This window comes from Orbilia oligospora (assembly GCF_000225545.1).
Source record: "Orbilia oligospora ATCC 24927 unplaced genomic scaffold scaffold00109, whole genome shotgun sequence".
Classification (NCBI taxonomy): Eukaryota; Fungi; Ascomycota; class Orbiliomycetes; order Orbiliales; family Orbiliaceae; genus Orbilia; species Orbilia oligospora.
The window spans coordinates 494816-513030 of NW_011645666.1; the positions used below are offsets into that span (position 1 = coordinate 494816).

General features: G+C 45.3%; 10 protein-coding genes across 10 annotated transcripts; 6 read left to right on the forward strand and 4 right to left on the reverse strand.

Moving 5' to 3' along the window:
• Window positions 1-211: 211 nt before the first annotated feature.
• Window positions 212-817, reverse strand: AOL_s00109g144 (uncharacterized protein; the record flags this gene model as incomplete). The annotated part of the gene is made up of 4 exons (XM_011126625.1): window positions 212-354; window positions 417-425; window positions 505-684; window positions 757-817. 4 exons carry the CDS (start codon window positions 815-817, stop codon window positions 212-214), a joined length of 393 nt encoding a protein of 130 aa, XP_011124927.1.
• Window positions 818-1604: 787 nt separating this feature from the next.
• On the reverse strand, window positions 1605-3006 carry AOL_s00109g145 (uncharacterized protein; the record flags this gene model as incomplete). The annotated part of the gene is made up of 5 exons (XM_011126626.1): window positions 1605-2182; window positions 2258-2484; window positions 2563-2607; window positions 2667-2691; window positions 2757-3006. The coding sequence occupies 5 exons, from the start codon at window positions 3004-3006 to the stop codon at window positions 1605-1607; spliced, it is 1125 nt and encodes a 374-aa protein (XP_011124928.1).
• A 1062-nt stretch (window positions 3007-4068) lies between these two features.
• AOL_s00109g146 (uncharacterized protein) lies at window positions 4069-5619 on the forward strand (the record flags this gene model as incomplete). The annotated part of the gene is made up of 3 exons (XM_011126627.1): window positions 4069-4440; window positions 4532-4776; window positions 4848-5619. The coding sequence occupies 3 exons, from the start codon at window positions 4069-4071 to the stop codon at window positions 5617-5619; spliced, it is 1389 nt and encodes a 462-aa protein (XP_011124929.1).
• A 958-nt stretch (window positions 5620-6577) lies between these two features.
• On the forward strand, window positions 6578-7124 carry AOL_s00109g147 (uncharacterized protein; the record flags this gene model as incomplete). Its single annotated transcript, XM_011126628.1, has 2 exons — window positions 6578-6632; window positions 6700-7124. 2 exons carry the CDS (start codon window positions 6578-6580, stop codon window positions 7122-7124), a joined length of 480 nt encoding a protein of 159 aa, XP_011124930.1.
• A 168-nt stretch (window positions 7125-7292) lies between these two features.
• Window positions 7293-8495, reverse strand: AOL_s00109g148 (uncharacterized protein; the record flags this gene model as incomplete). Its single annotated transcript, XM_011126629.1, has 3 exons — window positions 7293-7546; window positions 7600-7997; window positions 8062-8495. 3 exons carry the CDS (start codon window positions 8493-8495, stop codon window positions 7293-7295), a joined length of 1086 nt encoding a protein of 361 aa, XP_011124931.1.
• Window positions 8496-8795: 300 nt separating this feature from the next.
• On the forward strand, window positions 8796-9689 carry AOL_s00109g149 (uncharacterized protein; the record flags this gene model as incomplete). Its single annotated transcript, XM_011126630.1, has 3 exons — window positions 8796-8938; window positions 8999-9442; window positions 9497-9689. 3 exons carry the CDS (start codon window positions 8796-8798, stop codon window positions 9687-9689), a joined length of 780 nt encoding a protein of 259 aa, XP_011124932.1.
• Window positions 9690-11375: 1686 nt separating this feature from the next.
• AOL_s00109g150 (uncharacterized protein) lies at window positions 11376-13420 on the forward strand (the record flags this gene model as incomplete). The annotated part of the gene is made up of 8 exons (XM_011126631.1): window positions 11376-11400; window positions 11471-11537; window positions 11607-11772; window positions 11831-11873; window positions 11937-12527; window positions 12587-12767; window positions 12825-13281; window positions 13337-13420. 8 exons carry the CDS (start codon window positions 11376-11378, stop codon window positions 13418-13420), a joined length of 1614 nt encoding a protein of 537 aa, XP_011124933.1.
• Window positions 13421-13629: 209 nt separating this feature from the next.
• AOL_s00109g151 (uncharacterized protein) lies at window positions 13630-14262 on the reverse strand (the record flags this gene model as incomplete). The annotated part of the gene is made up of 1 exon (XM_011126632.1): window positions 13630-14262. One exon carries the CDS (start codon window positions 14260-14262, stop codon window positions 13630-13632), a length of 633 nt encoding a protein of 210 aa, XP_011124934.1.
• A 1052-nt stretch (window positions 14263-15314) lies between these two features.
• Window positions 15315-15985, forward strand: AOL_s00109g152 (uncharacterized protein; the record flags this gene model as incomplete). The annotated part of the gene is made up of 3 exons (XM_011126633.1): window positions 15315-15425; window positions 15500-15672; window positions 15802-15985. 3 exons carry the CDS (start codon window positions 15315-15317, stop codon window positions 15983-15985), a joined length of 468 nt encoding a protein of 155 aa, XP_011124935.1.
• Window positions 15986-16582: 597 nt separating this feature from the next.
• AOL_s00109g153 (uncharacterized protein) lies at window positions 16583-17998 on the forward strand (the record flags this gene model as incomplete). The annotated part of the gene is made up of 1 exon (XM_011126634.1): window positions 16583-17998. The coding sequence occupies one exon, from the start codon at window positions 16583-16585 to the stop codon at window positions 17996-17998; it is 1416 nt and encodes a 471-aa protein (XP_011124936.1).
• Window positions 17999-18215: the final 217 nt, after the last annotated feature.

The window sequence follows — 18215 nt, forward strand, 5'->3', positions numbered from 1 at the left end:
TCGACAAGGTTATTAGGTTTTTTTTTTTGGAACGGCTACTCCAATTGTACTCTGGTCTCATACTCCTAGATTGGAGGCCTGCATACTCCATAGATCCATAGAGGGCCATAGTACCGCAGATCACACAACACATGTACTTTCAAAAATACAACACCTGTAGTGGCATTGTTCCTCTAAAAACTTTAGTGCAGTGCGATAAGCCCAAATTAATTTATATAACATCTGGCCTTTCGATATTCTCATCTCCCCATATACTTTTAGAAACATCTCTCGCTTTTGCATTCCCAACAAAGTTAACATCATAGAGAGCCTCAAGATCTTGCACCGCTTCGCTCGCTGTCATATCAGCCAACGCTATGCGTTTCAATAGATTTCGTCGGTAATTTGAGTATTCTCCCTCAATCCAATTTACATACTCCCCTTGGCTATCGCAGCCCAATAAATTAGTTGTATCAATTGTAATATCCGGCCCCCGTGACAATAAGAAGTTGTATGGGGGCATACCATACCAAACATCAGACGCTCTCGGAGGTAGTACTCGGAATCCCATGACTCCAATTCCACCACAGTCGGGCTTGTACATAAACATCTCCCAATCTGGGTCTACATCTCCTATAAGTTCTTGCTCCAACCCTTCTATGGCTTCATATAGAAATTCAGGGCCATTGGGAGGTAAAGGGTCATCTAGTCTCAAGTTTGATAGATCAATAGCATTATCGGTGTCTCACCCTTCTGTGTCGATAAAACCGGGTCTACCAGTACCGGTACCCTCGAAGACCGACCCAATATCCCAACTAGGAAGAGAATTTACCTCCATTGATTTTTGGGGATGATAAGCTGGGAAAACTTCTCGGAAGGATGGGATTCTTTGGGGCCACGGGTACCCTAGGCCCTCCAGGTCAAATTCTTGATATTGGCAATCGTCCTCAGTACGCCTATCCTCGCATAGCCTTAGTTGCATATCCGCTACCTCTGGTAAGATAACTATAGTGGGTACCGCAGAGCAATTTGTACTATCTGTGTAGAATGCCAAGGCGGTTGCGGACCGTGTGTATGGATGAGTAACGCCAGAAGTAATGTCATGTGAAGCCTGATCAATATCAATTTGGACAATCCTTTCCACATCGGCTCAGTAGGAATATCACTACCGAAAAAAATCTAGATGATCCTGTTCGGATCCGCCGGGTCCTCTCAATGCCATGATCCAATCTTCTAGCCCGAAAATTCTTCCTGTTCTTCTATTAATAATAGTCAAACACGTAGTTTGTGTCCTCGTGAAGTTTACGAAAGGAGTTGAGCTTCCGAGTAAACAATATGAACGGATAGAAGGAGGGTCAAAAACATACAGCATACACCAACGGCGAACCTGGGACCCAGGGGGTGGGAAGCAGTCAAATTGTATCAGAATATCCGAAATATACGAGGCGGACCAAACATACGAATTCCATAATCACTGGCAGTATTCAATTCCCGAGGTAGTTAATTATAGCTATTTAAATTTTGATAAGTTTATCATTCCAACGCTACAATGCCGCAAAGCCGACAAACACCCGAATTTAAATCGACAAATTCCAATTTCAATCTCTGAATAACTAACTGACTGATTACGAATTCGGTGCCTTATACACCTTAATGCTGTTAATGGACCAATACGCATCTTTAAATGCCTCAGGCATAGACCCCACATATTCAGTACACTCCATTTGACAGCCATACTCCTCGTTATAAACTGATGGTGCACCCGCCCAGTCACCGCAAAGGGAAATATTGATAATTAGCTTGTGGTTCTTGAAGTGCGAGTTGATATCACATTTCGTTGAGGGAAAGTCTGCTGTTGCGATACCCCATTCGGACGGCTCTGGTTTCCCGATACTGATACTTGAAGGAATGCGATTTCTGGGAAAAAACCACATCCGAATACCTGCGGTTCTCCATTCCATAGCGTAGACCCCTCCCTGGTTTTTGTTCAATTCTTCGCCGTATGAATCTGGCGCCCCACGTACAGCACAGCCCATGTTGTAGTTAGTGCTATTCAAACAGTTATTAGACAGCACCTTCCCCGTCTGCTTTCTTTTGACGCTCATCTCGCATCCATTTGTTGTGTGTAGAGTAAACTGAGTTCCTTTATTACCCTGGTTCACTGATTCAATAATATCTATCTCGCCGTGGCTCGGCCAGATATCTAAAGGATCAGTTAGACTTGGGATATCGATGTTTTACTCAGCATTAAATTCAAGTATAAGGGTATAGAACTTACCTAGATCTGTATCGGACATCCATATGGCGGGCCAAGTACCACACCCATATGACACGTGCCCGATATCAAAGATAAACAAGCCGTGTGTATACCGCTGTTTCGATAGAATCTTAATGGTAGGGCGTCCGGCGGCACCGGTGTGGTCTCTCGGTAATACTCTTATGATGGCTTCATTAGAAGTAGCATACGTCAAGTTAGACCATTCTGCACCATCTTTTGTCACATAACTATCATTTTTTTTATCAGTTTGCCGTTAGCTTGCTTTTGGGTGCCGATGTCGGGTTCTTTTTCTCTCTCTCTCTTACTTCGTAAACCCGTGGGTCGCCTCAGTACCATTCCCATAGTCGAATCTGTCTAATTTTAGCAAATGCATTATTTTTGTATGATAGCTAGACCCAAGTGTACATACGAGTCAAAAAATCTTTCTCCGCTGTCTAAATCTATTTTATTAGTTCAAGTTTTCCCTAATAATAAAATCCACGACAGGAGAGCGTCTAACAAATATCTACCAACGAGTATTCAAGTCTCTGATAAGACGGATATTGATTCGCCATTACCACTGTTAACGGAACCACAACAGCGGCAACAATGACACTAATGCCCAGAAGTGCGCCCGTCCACCTCTTACGGCCCCAAGCCCGGGGGTTCCATGCCGACGGCGAACACGAACTCTTGTGGGTTTCGAAAGTTTCATTATACTCCTTTTCTGTCATGAATGGTATGCCTGCCGGGCCGAAATCTACTGACATAACGGTAAATCCGGGCTTTGCTGGTAAGGTACTGAGACTTCGGAGAACCTTGGTATATGGCTATTGTTTCTGTGGAAAATATGGATTTTTGCTGAAAGATGACTTTAGGTGTGAGATGAATGAGAGTATAGCATTTGGATCCTCGGGATTTGAGCTGCCATCTCTGTTATGAGGTGGTAGTAACATGCACACTCTGAGCGCATAGTTCGGATTGGATTGTGGCAGATTTTCGATTAATATATATATATATTGCGCTGCCAGTGCTCAGGATCTACATGGGAGTGAATATTTGAAAGCAATCTGGTAGGCCACGCTACAAGCCCGAGATTTCAATTGCAGGAGAACATCTATGAACAAAACCAGTCAATCCATCAAATCTATAAAATTTCGCCTTAAGGCCTTATTATGACTCCGATGTGGGCCCTGTCGAGGAGTTCGATCGAATTATAATATTAATTAAGTTCGAGGTAAGGTAACTAGATAATCGATAAATTTAAAGCTAAGACAAAAAACCAAAAAAAATACACATATATTTACCTTCTGGCTTCTTATCCCACTCCCAAAATGTCAAGTATTATAATTAACGGATACTTTAAACCTCATGGGATGTACTAGCTATAGCTATAGCTGTACACTGGCTGCTTCCCCCATGATGTATGATGTTTTATCTCGCAGATACGCGGGCGCTTGAGACAACGCGCGGACGGACCCGTCCGTGTTGCATTTTTACTAGCCCAAGCCGAATTTGGGGTGCCATCCCAACGTAGGTACAATCTAGACTGCTGTCCGAATTTTAATTCATTAATCATTGCAATGCAGTGGGGGTCGATGTTATATCGATGTAAGAGCGCTCGAGCATATGGGGGACCCCAAAGTTTCCATAACCTGGGTCGGAAACTAACTTTAAATACGACGGCGGCCCTCATCTTCAGTAAACCAGTATAGTTCCTCGCGGGGATATTTACTATCAGACATTTAAACGTTATATTATAAACTCAGCTCGTTGACACCAAGGCGACACACGCATATTCAGTCCACACAAATTTATTGAACTTACACAGGATGTTGTACATAAACGGCACAATCGTTACGATTAACGAAAATAGAGATATCATCAAAGAAGGCGCAATTTGTGTTCAAGGAAACTCAATTGTTGATATCGGAAAAGTTGCCCTTCTTACCGAAAAGTACCCAGAGGAAGAAGTTACCGATCTCACTGGGCGGGTCATATTCCCGGGCCTAATATCAACTCACATGCATATAGCCCAGACACTTTTACGAGGAGCAGCAGATGATCTCGAGTTAATTGGATGGCTTTGTGATCGTATCTGGGTCCTCCAAGGCAACTTCAGTGCTGAGGACGGAGAAGTTGCTGCTAGGCTTTCGATTGCTGAGATGTTGAAATCCGGAACAACATGTTTTCTAGAGAGCATGGTATTTCCTTCCCAAAACCCGTCTTTTCAGCTGTAACTTTTGTCTGAATTTCCGGCTGACCTTCTAGTAAATTACGTGCTTGACTTTATAGTTCGCGGATAGATATGGATTCGATGGCCTTGCAAAAACTGTTGAGGAAAGCGGGATCCGAGGATGTCTTGGCAAGATCGTAATGGATGTCGGGAAATATGCAACAGAAGAGAAGAAAATGATGCATCCTGGCCTCGTTGAAACCCGTGAGCAGAGCCTCTTGGGAGCAATTGAGATGTACGAGAAGTGGGACAGCAAGGCGGATGGCCGAATTAAGGTTTGGTTCGGCGCAAGGACTCCACCTGGGTATGTTTAGTTACACTGCTATTTAGTGCTTGATACATAACTTAACTAACTCTATAGATGTCCCAACATAGTGTGTCCGACGATCTTCTTAAAGAGATGTCCGAAGCCTCTAAATCCAAGGGTATCCCGATCACAATGCACTGTGCCGAAGTTCGGGCGGATCGAGAATTCTACGCTTCTGTCGGTCACACACCAATGACGTACTGTCAATCAGTCGGCCTCTTGGGCGAAAAAACCGTTCTCGTTCACATGGTCCACCTGGACGACAATGATATCCAACTTCTTCGCGAAACAGGGACCCACGTGGCACATTGTCCTACGTCCAACTCCAAGCTTGCCTCCGGATTTGCTCGGGTTCCGGAATTGCTCGACGCTAAGGTTAATGTGGGTTTAGGGACCGATGGTGCCCCTTGTAACAACTCGAATGACATGCTTCAAGAAATGAAACTTGCGGCTATCATTCATAAGGCTACACACTATGACCCAACGGTTGTACCAGCGGAGACCGTTATGGAGATGGCGACAATCAATGGGGCAAAAGCTCTAGGGTTAGACAAAGAGATTGGGTCGCTTGAAGTTGGTAAAAAAGCAGATTTCGTGGCTATAGATCTCAGGCAGCTGCATCTGACCCCTTCCTTCGATCCGATTAGTACAATTGTGTATACAGCTACGGGGCGAGATGTCGAGATGGTCGTCGTGGACGGGAAGGTTTTGGTCAAAGACGGGAAACTGATGACGATGGATGAAAGAAAGATCATACAACAAGCGACAAAGCATGCCCAGCAGATAGTAGAAAGAGCCGGATTGAAGCAGGTTATCAAAGGCCGGTGGCCAACTTTGTAAAATGCAACAAATAAACGTGTTGTCGAAATGGTTGTCGACACAGCCCCGATATTGATATAGCTATAGCGTGGCAAAAAGTACATTTGAATTCAAGTAATTAAGTTCACAATCGAATACTGATTTGGTCCCCGAAATGAAGCATGTTAGCGGTTGGCAGGATAAAAGAATATCAGGATTTCCATCTCTGTACAAACCCCTTGCATATTTTCGTGCTACAATGATGGGTACATCACAGATCGTATATATATCTCACGGCACTCAGTGTCTACGTGTATATAAACTAGCTATCAATCGGTGTGCAACTTAACTATTTGCTAATCACGATGCGCATGGCGTCGCCAGTACTCAATCCGGAGGCCGAAAATCTATATAAATGGTTCGACTTCTATCGCCTAGAGATATCATTCGATCTTGATATTCTAGCTATCGTGGACCTCGATTTCGTACTTCCTAAGATATAACGTTAACAAAATATTACAATTCATCAAAATTCAACTGACAAGGTTGTCATCTAACAACTTTTCTTTCATTCGAAGCAATATAAAGACGTATACCAAGTCAAAATGGCCTCGAAAATTGCAGGCGCTATAGCAGGGAAGAATGCATTTACTGTAGGTTCCGCATTGGAAGTTCAATCCTTATTTCAGCTATTGGGGGCATACCTGGCTAATAAACCCGCTTGTTCAGGGTAATGGGCCGGTCTCAAACGTTTGGTGAATATACATTCAAACACATATCAGTAATTACTGGAAAAACTGACGGTTACATGTCATGTTGGCTGCTCATAGTGCGTGGCTCCATGGCATCCATGTATATGTGAATGACCCCTCTAAATGGATATCGGCGCATCACTTCTGTTCACCGCTTGGGGAAGGTATATTCCGATCGATATCCCCGTAGTCACAGTAACCAAGCACCGTTTAGGCTGACGCGACCTTTCTTTTGTGCATATCTAGATATGCGGCAATGCCTTATTTTCGATTCCCATGAACAGGGCGCCCGGCTCATTGGAAGTATTTCTCTTGAATCATCCATTCCTAGAAACCCCTGGGGGCCGCACTAATTTATTCTACTTAATAGTTGAGTACCTAATTACCGAGAAAATATTTTCAACTCTCCCAGAGAGCGAAAAGAAACTCTGGCATACTCATAACTATGAAGTAAAGTCAGGAATATTGGCTATGCCACAGCCGTCAATTTCACCCATACCCGCAGCGGCTTGGGATGTTCTTGAAGATGCGGAGATGAAAGAGCTCATCAAGATGTATGGGAAAACGTATCACCTGTGGCAGGTGGATAAACATGATGTTCCAATGGGAGAGCCGCAGCTCATGTCGACATATACAAAGGAGGACCAGGTTCCATCGGGTCTGAGAACAGCACTTGAGAAGAGGGATAAGGAACTAGGAATTAGTACTGCGGAAAAGAAGGAGCGAAGGCAAGGGATCAAAAAAGCAGATACAGACAAATGCGATGAGGTTGATCAAGCCTGGAAGAAGGCTTGATACACGTTAAATAGTTTACTATTATACATGCCCAAGTTGCTAGTTTGCGGGTCCTTTTTTTGGTTTTTAATTAGTAGTAACAAATGCAATACGTATCCCAATATTGTTACAATACCCCTCCCTATTAGCCAAAACCGCCAACGCCAATATGTAATAACAGATAGGGCACTATCGTTTCCCCGCCGCCCTTTCACTCTCTCGCATAGCAGCTCTTGCAGCCCTACTTCCTCCGAGCTTCGGACCTCTCGGGCGCTTCGGATCATCCTTCTTCTTGTTGTTATTTGTTCTGCCCCTTCTTCTCGCATTGAGCGCGTCCATGAATTCCCGTCTAAATTGCTCTGCAATCCTGTCGTCTGCGGCATAATCATCCTCTTCTGTTTGTGCCTTATTGGTTGCAGGATCTGGCTCTTCATAGATATCCACTAAGAGATCGTTAGCAAAGCAAAAAGTTAAGGTAGATGGGAAACAAGCTTACATCTCGACTCTTTCAAAACCTCCTCGACCAATTTATCTCTTTCGATATCCATACTATTTCTTCTTCTCTTGCCTCGTTTCTTCTTCTTTGGATCCTCCGGCTCCGGCTCCTTGAACGCCTCGCCAGCTTCGATACGCCTCTTTGCTTCCTCAGTCCTCTCAACATTCTTGCGTGTGCTCTCAGCACCGAGATCAATCTCTTGTAATTTGCCTAGGGTTGCACCACGAAAATCTGGCCTGATAGGCCACTTCCCAATTCTTCGCTCGGATATTTTTGTGGATGTGAGCGGGGCGGGATAAACTCGTTTAATGTCGGTGTCGCTATCATCGCTTGTGGGGATAGGTTGTGATGCATCGGTCATCCTACGCTTGACGAGTTCTGATTCGATATACTTCATCCTGACAATGTGGTTAGCAATCAAGAGCTTCTAACTGCAATCGGTATTGGGTGGCAAGCCCTTACATGTGCTCATTAACGTCGACAATAGCGCCGGTTTGGCCTGTGAAGCGGTTGACGACAGCATTGACCTCTTTATCGACGGCGTCTTTCTCTGCCATCGCCTCTTCTTCCTCAGCGGTTGGTGTCTTAGCCCTCTTGTCTACTGTGAAGTCTAATCCTATTTTCTTGGATTTTGCTTGCTTTCGTAGGCGCTTGATTTCAGCGACAGATATCGACGACCCGTCTTCTTCCATAATATCGTCTTCTTTCGACAGCTCTGCGATTATAGCATCCCCGCCATCCCTTTCAGTCGGCTGTGGTGTATCTGAACCTTTCACCTCAGCTGTAGTGTCCTTCCCTTCGTCACGATTCCTGATCTGGCGGCTGGGCCGGTTTTTTCTTGCTTTGAAGGTATGCGCAAAGGGATCTGCCGGCGGCTGAGCAGAGTCCAGCTCCATGATGATATTTGTAGTATATACGCGACCTAGGGACACGTCCGACAAATAAATCCTGAAGTATGTTTTGGGATGATGCCGGGTTCTGCTGGCGATTGCGGTGCAGTTGATGGATGACGAAGGAAGAAAGTCTGGGGGCGAAAGCGAGAAAGTTGCAGATGCGACAAACATTTATGACCCAAAGGTTTCTGTTACGAGACCAACCTTCCCTGCACCAACAATCCCTTCCCAAACCACCTATATGCGCATGTCTTCGTCTCGGCAAGGAAGTAGCCATCATTACACAACGCCGGGTCAGCCAAAATGAAGCGGCAAAGTACCGATGCCTACGAGCCTAACGGCATCGGCGACTCGGGCCGCGGAAAGAAGCGTAAGATTGGTGATGAGACCCTTCCTTTGGGAGTCAATCTGTATACACGAGACAGCATTCCTTGGGACCTTCTTCAGTACGTCGCCCTAAAACGCGCCATTGTAGTAACCGATAGCTAACGTGATCCTTTACTTAGTTATTGGCATCAGAGGTACTCGCTATTTTCACTGTGGGACGATGGAATTTGGATCACGGACGAAGGTTTCTACAGCGTTACTCCCGAATCTGTCGCCAGAAAAATTGCCCGACATATACTACCGCCGGACCTAGCGAAGCCCCAGATTATCCTAGATGCATTTTGTGGAGTTGGAGGAAACGCGATACAGTTTGCACTTTCGCCTCAATGCGAGAGAGTGATTGCTCTTGATCACGACGAGGCAACAATTGAATGCGCAAAACACAATGCAAGAATATACGGCGTAGAAGACAAGATCGAGTTTATAAAATCGGATTTTTTTGAGTTTGCAGAAAATTGGAAAGGGGATGTCGAACTTGGTGCAGTGTTTTTGAGCCCTCCCTGGGGAGGACCGAGTTACAAATATGAAGAAGTGTTCAACCTGGAAGATATGACCTATGGAGGGTGAGTCTTGATCCCGGATATGTCAGACAAGAACAATGCTAATGTACATCGCAGCGCGGAGATCTACGCTGCAGCCCGAAAGATTTCACCGGATCTTGTCCTCTATCTACCTAGGAACGGCGACTTGAATCAGATAGCAAAATATGATCCTGAAGCCAAAACAATCAGAGTAGTTCACTACTGCTACAAATCGAGAAGCAAAGCTATATGCGCATATTTTGGTAAAACGGGCGTTGGCTTACCGTAACGACTATCTAAGGAGAGATGAAGACTCGCGCTACCAAAACCCTAAGACCACAACTTATTTTGCTCCGATATAACCTCACCATGCATTACCACCTTTTTTTTTCACAGTGACCTACTCCGAATTATAGGCAGAAACGGATAGTAGTGATAGATTTGGTAGAGAAAAAGGACTACCATCTATTCTACGGTTGACAAAATGTTCCTCGAGGGCATCCCCTTCATGCAATAACAACGCAAAAAAGCCCATCTCCATCAACCGGCCTAATTGATTTCACTACCAGTTCCGTCTTAGGGTTTTGCAGTTGAGGTCTTGAATTTCGTAGTGGATACAAGATTTCCACTTGGTATCCGACCGGCGTGATTGGTGCCGCACCCTGAAGAATGTTGTTTTCCATTATTACTGCACACTGCATGTGCGGATACTAGGATCTTTGGCCCTGTACTAGCTTATGGGATCGAAGCTCCCTGTAAAAGGAATACCATCTAGCTAGTGGGCCTGGGTTAACTTGAGGGTGCGATGGATAGAATCTAGATAGCAAGCCTGTAAGTTACGATTCTTAAAGACTTGATGGCAAGTTGAATCGCTCACTGTGCTTTTCTATTATGACAGGCTTCGAGTAAGGCAGTTATTATTGTTCTGAGGGGTTGCATGCTGAAACCAAATCGTCCCACGCTCGTGATGTATGCCAAAACTAGAAGTTAGATGCACTATCTTATGTTCTGGGGGGGGTAATTGAATATTGTTTTCTAGGCGGTTCCCTTCTCAGACAGGGGACTTACCGTGGGTCTCCAACCTAGCTACCCTAATATATCTTTCCCTAGATGGCGCCCCAGCCACTAGATCTAAACAACATATTGGCCGTATTAACAGTGATGACTACCCACATGTGTAAATTCGAGTCACTAAAGCTATTGTCAGCTGCGTATATTGATGGTAACGGCGTATACAGATCTATGAGCCTTAGTGTGCTAATTTGGGCGCAACCTAATATATACCCGCCTATCACTTGATAGTTTTAGAAACATCTACTACAACATCAAAATTTACTTCGAGGCTGATGAATAGCCAGGGACGGGCTCTTACATATCATGTTATCTTATCGTGCAATGTTAATGCCACTTGATTGAAGATATAATATATAATATCATATCAATACATAGATAAGTACTTACCTATATAAGTATATATGCGTGTGTAGATGCTTGAGTAGCCAAGCTGAGAGGCAAATAATTTTTTTTATTAATCCGGGGGTTTAAGAGGATAGAGAAGGTAAAGGGAGAAGAAAAAAAAGGATCTTGTACAAACTCCTAAAAAGCCGACACCTCGTGAAAGAACTGGAGACCTGCTAGCCCAGTCCTGGATAATATATAATATACGAGACCTTCTCCGGGCTCCCAATCCAGGTTGCATGTTGCATTTTGAAGTGTTGTTGTGTTGTTGCCTGAACCACTGCCCACTTTTATCGATAGCCGTTTACAGACAGCTTGAGAGGTGTGCCACCACAAAAATTTCGAACCGCGTAAACCTCAACCCCACTACTCTCCAACAGACCCCAGCTTCATCTATCACTGCTCCCTGAATCCCAATATTCAATATCCAGAACTATCAGAATTCCACACGCGTATCTACCACATCAGGTCACCCAGCAGAGTATACAGAATAGCACCTGGAAGCTAGCTGCCCAAGATGCAAGCTCCGGTTATTATGCTCAGTAAGCTTCGAAAGCCCTCGGAATATATGAGATACGAACGATCTAAGTATCTAACCGCTGAACTACATAGATACCGGTGCCGGTGAACGGCAAACCGGCAGGAAAGCACAGCTATCAAATATTACCGCGGCGAAAACGTTAGATAAACCTCATCCGTCCGCACACCTCAATCCTCATTAGCTAACTACGGGCTCTTTGAATCCCAGCGTCGCGGATATTATCCGATCATGCCTCGGTCCTAAAGCCATGTTGAAGATGTTGTTGGATCCTATGGGCGGTATTGTTTTGACAAACGACGGCCACGCAATATTACGAGAAATCGAGGTTGCCCATCCAGCTGCAAAGAGCATGATCGAGCTAAGTAGGACGCAGGTATGGCACATATGCAAGCCCAGATAACGTATGTTGGCTGAATATTGTCTGAAACTAGGACGAGGAAGTTGGTGATGGAACGACAACGGTCATTATCCTTGGTAAATACCAACCTGCTCGACAAGGAAATGGGTTTTGCATAAGCTAACAAGGGAGAATAATAGCCGGCGAGATTCTAGCTCAGGCCCTTCCCCACCTCGAACGCCATATCCACCCCGTTACCATTATTCAAGCTTTCAAGCGGGCTCTGTCAGATGCTCTCGAAGTTATCGAAAAGATCTCGATTCCTGTCGATGTCACCTCAGACGAGGAAATGATGAAGCTGATTTCTTCATCTATCGGCACGAAATTTGTCTCTCGATGGAGCGATCTGATGTGCGGCCTAGCACTCAAAGCCGTGCGTGTAGTAGCCGCAGAAGTTGGTGGTGGAAATAAAGAGGTCGACATTAAGAGATACGCTAGGGTGGAGAAGATCCCCGGCGGCCAAATCGAGGATAGTAGGGTTTTAGACGGTGTTATGCTCAACAAAGACATCACACATCCAAAGATGAGGAGAAGGATAGAGAACCCAAGGGTCATCTTGTTGGATTGCCCGTTGGAATACAAGAAGGGTGAATCGCAGACAAACATTGAAATTTCCAAGGAGGAGGATTGGAATAAGATCCTAGAGATTGAAGAGCAGCAAGTAAAATCTCTGTGCGAACACATCCTAGCTCTAAAGCCGGATTTGGTCATCACAGAAAAGGGCGTGTCAGGTACGATCAAAGGGGGGGGGTCTCACAAAGGTCATATGACTGAGCTGACGTTATACTAGACCTCGCCCAACATTACTTGCTCAAGGGCAATGTCACTGCATTGAGACGGGTTCGCAAATCTGACAACAACAGAATAGCGAGAGCAACCGGTGCTACAATTGTGAATAGGGTTGAAGACCTCCAGGAATCCGATGTTGGAAATAAGTGTGGGCTTTTCGAGATTGAGAAGATTGGTGACGAGTACGTAGTTGGATCTCCGAATAAGAGAGAGTCGGTTGATTACTAACAGTGTGGCAGATATTTCTCCTTTATTACCAAGTGCGAGGACCCCAAGGCTTGCACAATCTTATTACGAGGGCCATCGAAGGATATTTTGAACGAGATTGAAAGAAATCTGCAGGATGCCATGTCGGTTGCTCGTAATGTCTTTTTCCACCCGAGGTTATCTCCTGGTGGTGGTGCTACCGAAATGGCGGTTGCTGTGAAGCTCCAAGAGCTCGCTAAGCAGGTAGAAGGTGTTCAACAGTGGCCCTATAAAGCGGTTGCCGATGCTATGGAGGTCATCCCTAGGACACTTATCCAAAACTGCGGTGCTAGTCCAGTTAGAGTGTTGACCCAACTCCGGGCCAAGCATGCTGAGGGCGGATACACCTGGGGCATTAATGGTGACACCGGAAAGATTGTTGATATGCACGAGTACGGCGTGTGGGAACCAGAAGCAGTCAAGCTTCAGAGTTTGAAGACTGCCATTGAGGTACTACCCCCTTGCAATCTCTTATTTGGAAACTGTAATACTAACTTTAATCAAGTCTGCCTGCCTGCTGTTGAGGGTCGACGAAATCTGTGGTGCGAAAAGCGGGAAGCAAGGAGGTGGAGGTGGTGCCGAAGAATAGATGATGTTTCTGGGCTAAGATTAGAATCAATTAGACCTGTTGACCGTTTACCTCCAAAAGCATCTGTATACCCAAGGGTAGTCAAGGTTACTAGTAATACAAGAAGTGGAAAAAAAAAAGAATGATAGCCCAGGCTCCAGATATCGTGATCGCTGAATGCAGAAACAGAACATCTGAAAGACAAATACCAAAACTTAATACTATGCATATCAGTCATCATCGAATATAACAATAGACCTGTTGCCGCTTGACGGGGCAACTGCAGCCGATGTGCCATTCGATGGTTGTATATTCTTGACAAGCTTAATCTGAGGCCCCACTTCATTATCCGTAGGACCAGCGGCGCCATCCGCACCAGCATCATCGACTTCGTTATCAGTGCTTTCAAACTGTGGGGTCCCTGTTCTCTCGCTTTCCTTCTTCTTCTCTTGCGCCAGCTTCTTTTTCTGCCTCTTCGCTCTATTCTTGGCTGTTTTAGCATCATCCTTTTTCTTCCACTCTTCAGTCTTAGTATCGAATTCCTCCTTGTCCTGTTCTCTTTTTAGCTCGTCATCCATCATCTTTAAACGTTCGTATTCCCTCCTTCGGCTAGCCTTGTAGACGTGAAATTCACCTGACCCGGCACCTGCACTCGAACCCTGGACATTGGCCACGATTTCGGGCGGTGGTGCGAGTTTCTTCTCCCGCGATTTAGCAGTTGGTACAAAGCGGTCAGGGTTCTTCATCAGACCAGCAAGTTGTGCGGCCTGGGCTGAGGACGGCGAGAGAGCGCGTTTCTTATTTGGTCGATGCGACTGTGGGTCCATCGACGTGGGGATTGATTCAGGGATGTTTTCTGACATGATGGGCCGGAATCGAAGAGGTCAAAGCGGCCGCGTGCCCAGGCCGTCTGCAGGTGAGTAGAAGCGAATGGGAATTTGCCGTCGACGAGGATGATGGGTGTGGTTGCAATCGGTGGGCGGATGATGGATGGTAGTGGTGATGAATATAGAGATGCGTACGGTACGGAGTACGAGTTGGGAACCGCTCAATGCAATGCAGGGCGACGCCAAGACTAGGCCGAATGTCCAACGTCGGACAAACAACACACGCAACACATTTATTATAGCTTAGAACGCCGCGCTGGATTGCTCTAACTAAGCCGCTGACGCTGCATGTCAGATGCCCTCCTGAAACGAGCCTCGTCCACGTCCACCAACAACCGTCAAATTTAGTATCCGACAAGGCTCTATTTAAAAGTACACCCACCCTCCTATATGCCGTGCTATTATACAGTATGTAATGTACTGTACATGTGTACGTGTAATTGTCACCGCCGCTGTTTCAGACCTACCCAGGGCTCTGCGGTCAGCTTTATTTTTTTATTTTTTTTATTCTTGCGGCAGGTACACATCCAATATGTATGCATTGCACCCGGAAACCCGCTGAAACGCTGAAACGACCGATATCGATATCGAATGCCTAATTAGCTATCTTCATCAGAATTATGTATGAACTTACATACCGATATCGTGGGGAACGGCCTAGCCTTTGCAATTATCCGATGAACCCTAAAGAGACAAAAAGGAAAAACAAAACGAAAGGAAGGAAGAAGAAAGAAAGAAAGGAAAGGGCTCAAGGGGGGCTACCCAAGAAAATACATATGCGGCTTTCCCCTGGGCTGTGAAAGGGGAACGATTACTAGTATTATACTTATAAAAGGCCCTCTGTGGGCCCTCCATTCTACCTTTTTTTTATATAGTCTGCCAACCGCATGTTGAGCTTTGATCATCATCCATCCCACTCAGTTTAACATTTTGAGCCCCTCTAAACGTTCTCAATTTATTTGAAGACCGAATAAATCAATACCTATCCATATATAACCGGATTCTTGATACCTCGGAGGACTTTGAAAATGCGCTTCTCAAACATCGTCACTGCTGTCGCTGCTATCGTTGCCGCTGCCCCTTCTGTGGCAGGCGAGCCAGAAGCAAGTGCGGCAGTAGGATTGGAACATGGCATCGAGGTATGATTATTCCCAACTTAATATGGCGCCATGAATTCGACACCTTACTGACTTGTACTCATATTTGTATATAGGCACGAGCCACCAAGTCCCTGGGTGTCTTTTACTGTGTTGGAGCGATCTGGACGACCAAATGCTGGCATCGAGTGAATCTCAAAGCCGGAACGTTCTATGAAGTCGGGCCTAGCTATAACGACAAAATATTGTCGTTCGGCCCGGACAAAGGTACCAGGTGTACTCTTTGCATGTAAGTAATGAATTGTACTGTCAACTAAAAAAAAAAAGATTATACATATAAAATGGAAAAGAAAAGAATATAATTCAAGTTTTAAAAAAAGGAAGAGAGAAAGAAAAACTAACGAATGCCTGTGTCTAGAAACGGAGACTGTAGCTTGGGAAATGGAGGCGGTTTCTCTGAGGTTATTCACTACCCCGGAATCCGTGATATGAATGACTGGTGGGGGAGGTTCTGGGACTACGACCACTCTTGGAGCGGAGTTTATGTTAGCCAGAACTTCTGGAACGGCAGAATCAGTGGGTTTCTCTGTTATCCGGAGTAACAGAATTAAGATGCATGCAGTGCATATGAAGTGTATACTGGGGCTGGTCTGATCTAGCCTCGAATCCAACGTGCACCGCGATGCATAAGACTTATTCGTAATGTACCAAAATTGGAAGCGTCTTAGAGACAGGGAATTGCAGGATCAATCGAGTTTCACAGGGCTTTATCTTTTCTTTTCTTTTCTTCCCTTGTCTCCCTCTTTTTTTTTTTTTTTTTTTTTTTTTACTTTTTTATATAAAAAAACGAGATACCTTGAATTGTAATGAGTATTTTCTTTGTATATATATAATACACAATAATACCTACTTCAAAACTTACCTACTTGCTTCTTAAGTACTTATTTACAAGATGGCCTGCTTACTTGAGCGCTTGAGTAAATAGCTACTCTAACATTATAATTAGCAGAAGCTCTCCCATAAATTTGCGTTGGTGTGGTATTTTGCGGCCCCAAGGACAGCTAAGCTATCAATACCGCCAGCGTTAACTATCTCCAATGCAATGCAATTCAATGTAACAACCTCCACTCTCACTCCACCAACCTCACCATCATCACCAACCCGGTGATTGATGCCGTCGAGCATGACATATACATACAATGGCCGACCCCCTCCTCGACTTCCTCTCCGACGGTCTGCCTCCATCGCTAACCGAACGAGGTAGCGACAGTGCCGCAGCAGCATCAACCTACCTTTCCCGTCTAACCTCACTCTCATTCAATGACATTGTAAACAACGAACCCGCAGCCCTAAAATCCTCCCATCACTCCATCAACCTGTCCCTTCAATCCCTCGCTTCCCGGTCCTACCAAAGTTTCATAACTTCCTCTGAACAACTATCCACCATTCCAACCGCTCTCAACAAACTCAATGATTCAATCGAATCCCTAAAATCACACCTCCCGGCGCTGGACGCCCACCTCAGCGAATTTTCGAAGAAATACCATAAATCATCACCTGTGCTTCAAGAACGTACTCGAAAACATACCTTAGCAAGAACTTTCCCCAAACTGCTCGATATTCTAGAGTTGCCCACTCTTCTGCAATCCGCAATATCTTCATCGAACCCCTCGTTGGCCCTCGATATTCATTCCCACGTTCGTAGACTATACCAGTTGTACCCGAATACACCGATAATTGCTTCCGTAACTCGTGAATGCGATGCTCTCCTCCAAGTGCTAAATACACAACTTCTAACAACCCTACGCGGACCACTCAAGCTCCCAGCAGCTATAAAAACGATTGGATACCTGAAACGGACATCGCCGAACATAGCTCCGGGGGAGGAAGTCTGGGGTTCCATATTCCTCGTTGCACGATTGTCATTCTTGAATAGTCTCTTCCAAGCGTTGGATCCGCTCCGGGAACTCGCAGATGTGGAAAGGGAAGAATGGGCGAAGTCGCAGACCGCCGCGAATGGCGATAGCAATCGGAAATCCAAGTCAACAGGTCACCAAACCGAGAGATATCTAAAACGTTGGATCGAGGTATTCCGTGAGCAGAGTTTTGCGATAGTAACTATGTACCGAGCTGTTTTCCCGCCATCTGGAAGTACGACTACAAATCTTGCTTCGGCTTATCTTGCCCCCCAAACACCTGTTACGCCAAATATTAGAAGAAGCAGTGTGGTTAGCGCAGATGGAGATATTGGCGATGGGATTGATACGCCCAGTCCGCTAGTTACGTTCGTTCCTCATTTGGTGACTATGCTAACGTCGACTCTGAGGAACTACCTGCCGGTCGTATCAGACAAATCGGCGAGGGAGTCATTGTTGACGCAGATGTTATATGCGGCGGGAAGTTTAGGAAGGTTAGGTGGGGACTTTGGTATGATTCTTGCGACAGGGTTATTAGGAGTTGATGGTGCCGGAAGTGAGGACTCCGTGGAAGGAAATACAGAGGGGGGCGAGTGGGTTGAGGTTATGCAAAAGCATAGAGTTTTAGCGGAAAGGCTAGAGGAATTGGCAGCTGGGAAAGGAATCAGGTCGCCATCAGCCAGTCCTCTCTTATCGTAATTATAGAAGTGTTAGGGGTCGAGACATAGCTGCCACCGAAAGGAAGGCAGTCATTAATTCAACCAACCACAAGCGCTCACTCCCTCCATGTATGGACACCCCAGGGTAATCGCTCTGGAAAAGAGAATAGTATATCAATGTTAAGATATATGGGCATACTCGTTTATCTAGTCTTCGCGATGGATCTTGCACGCGCAGAATAATATAGTTCATAGTT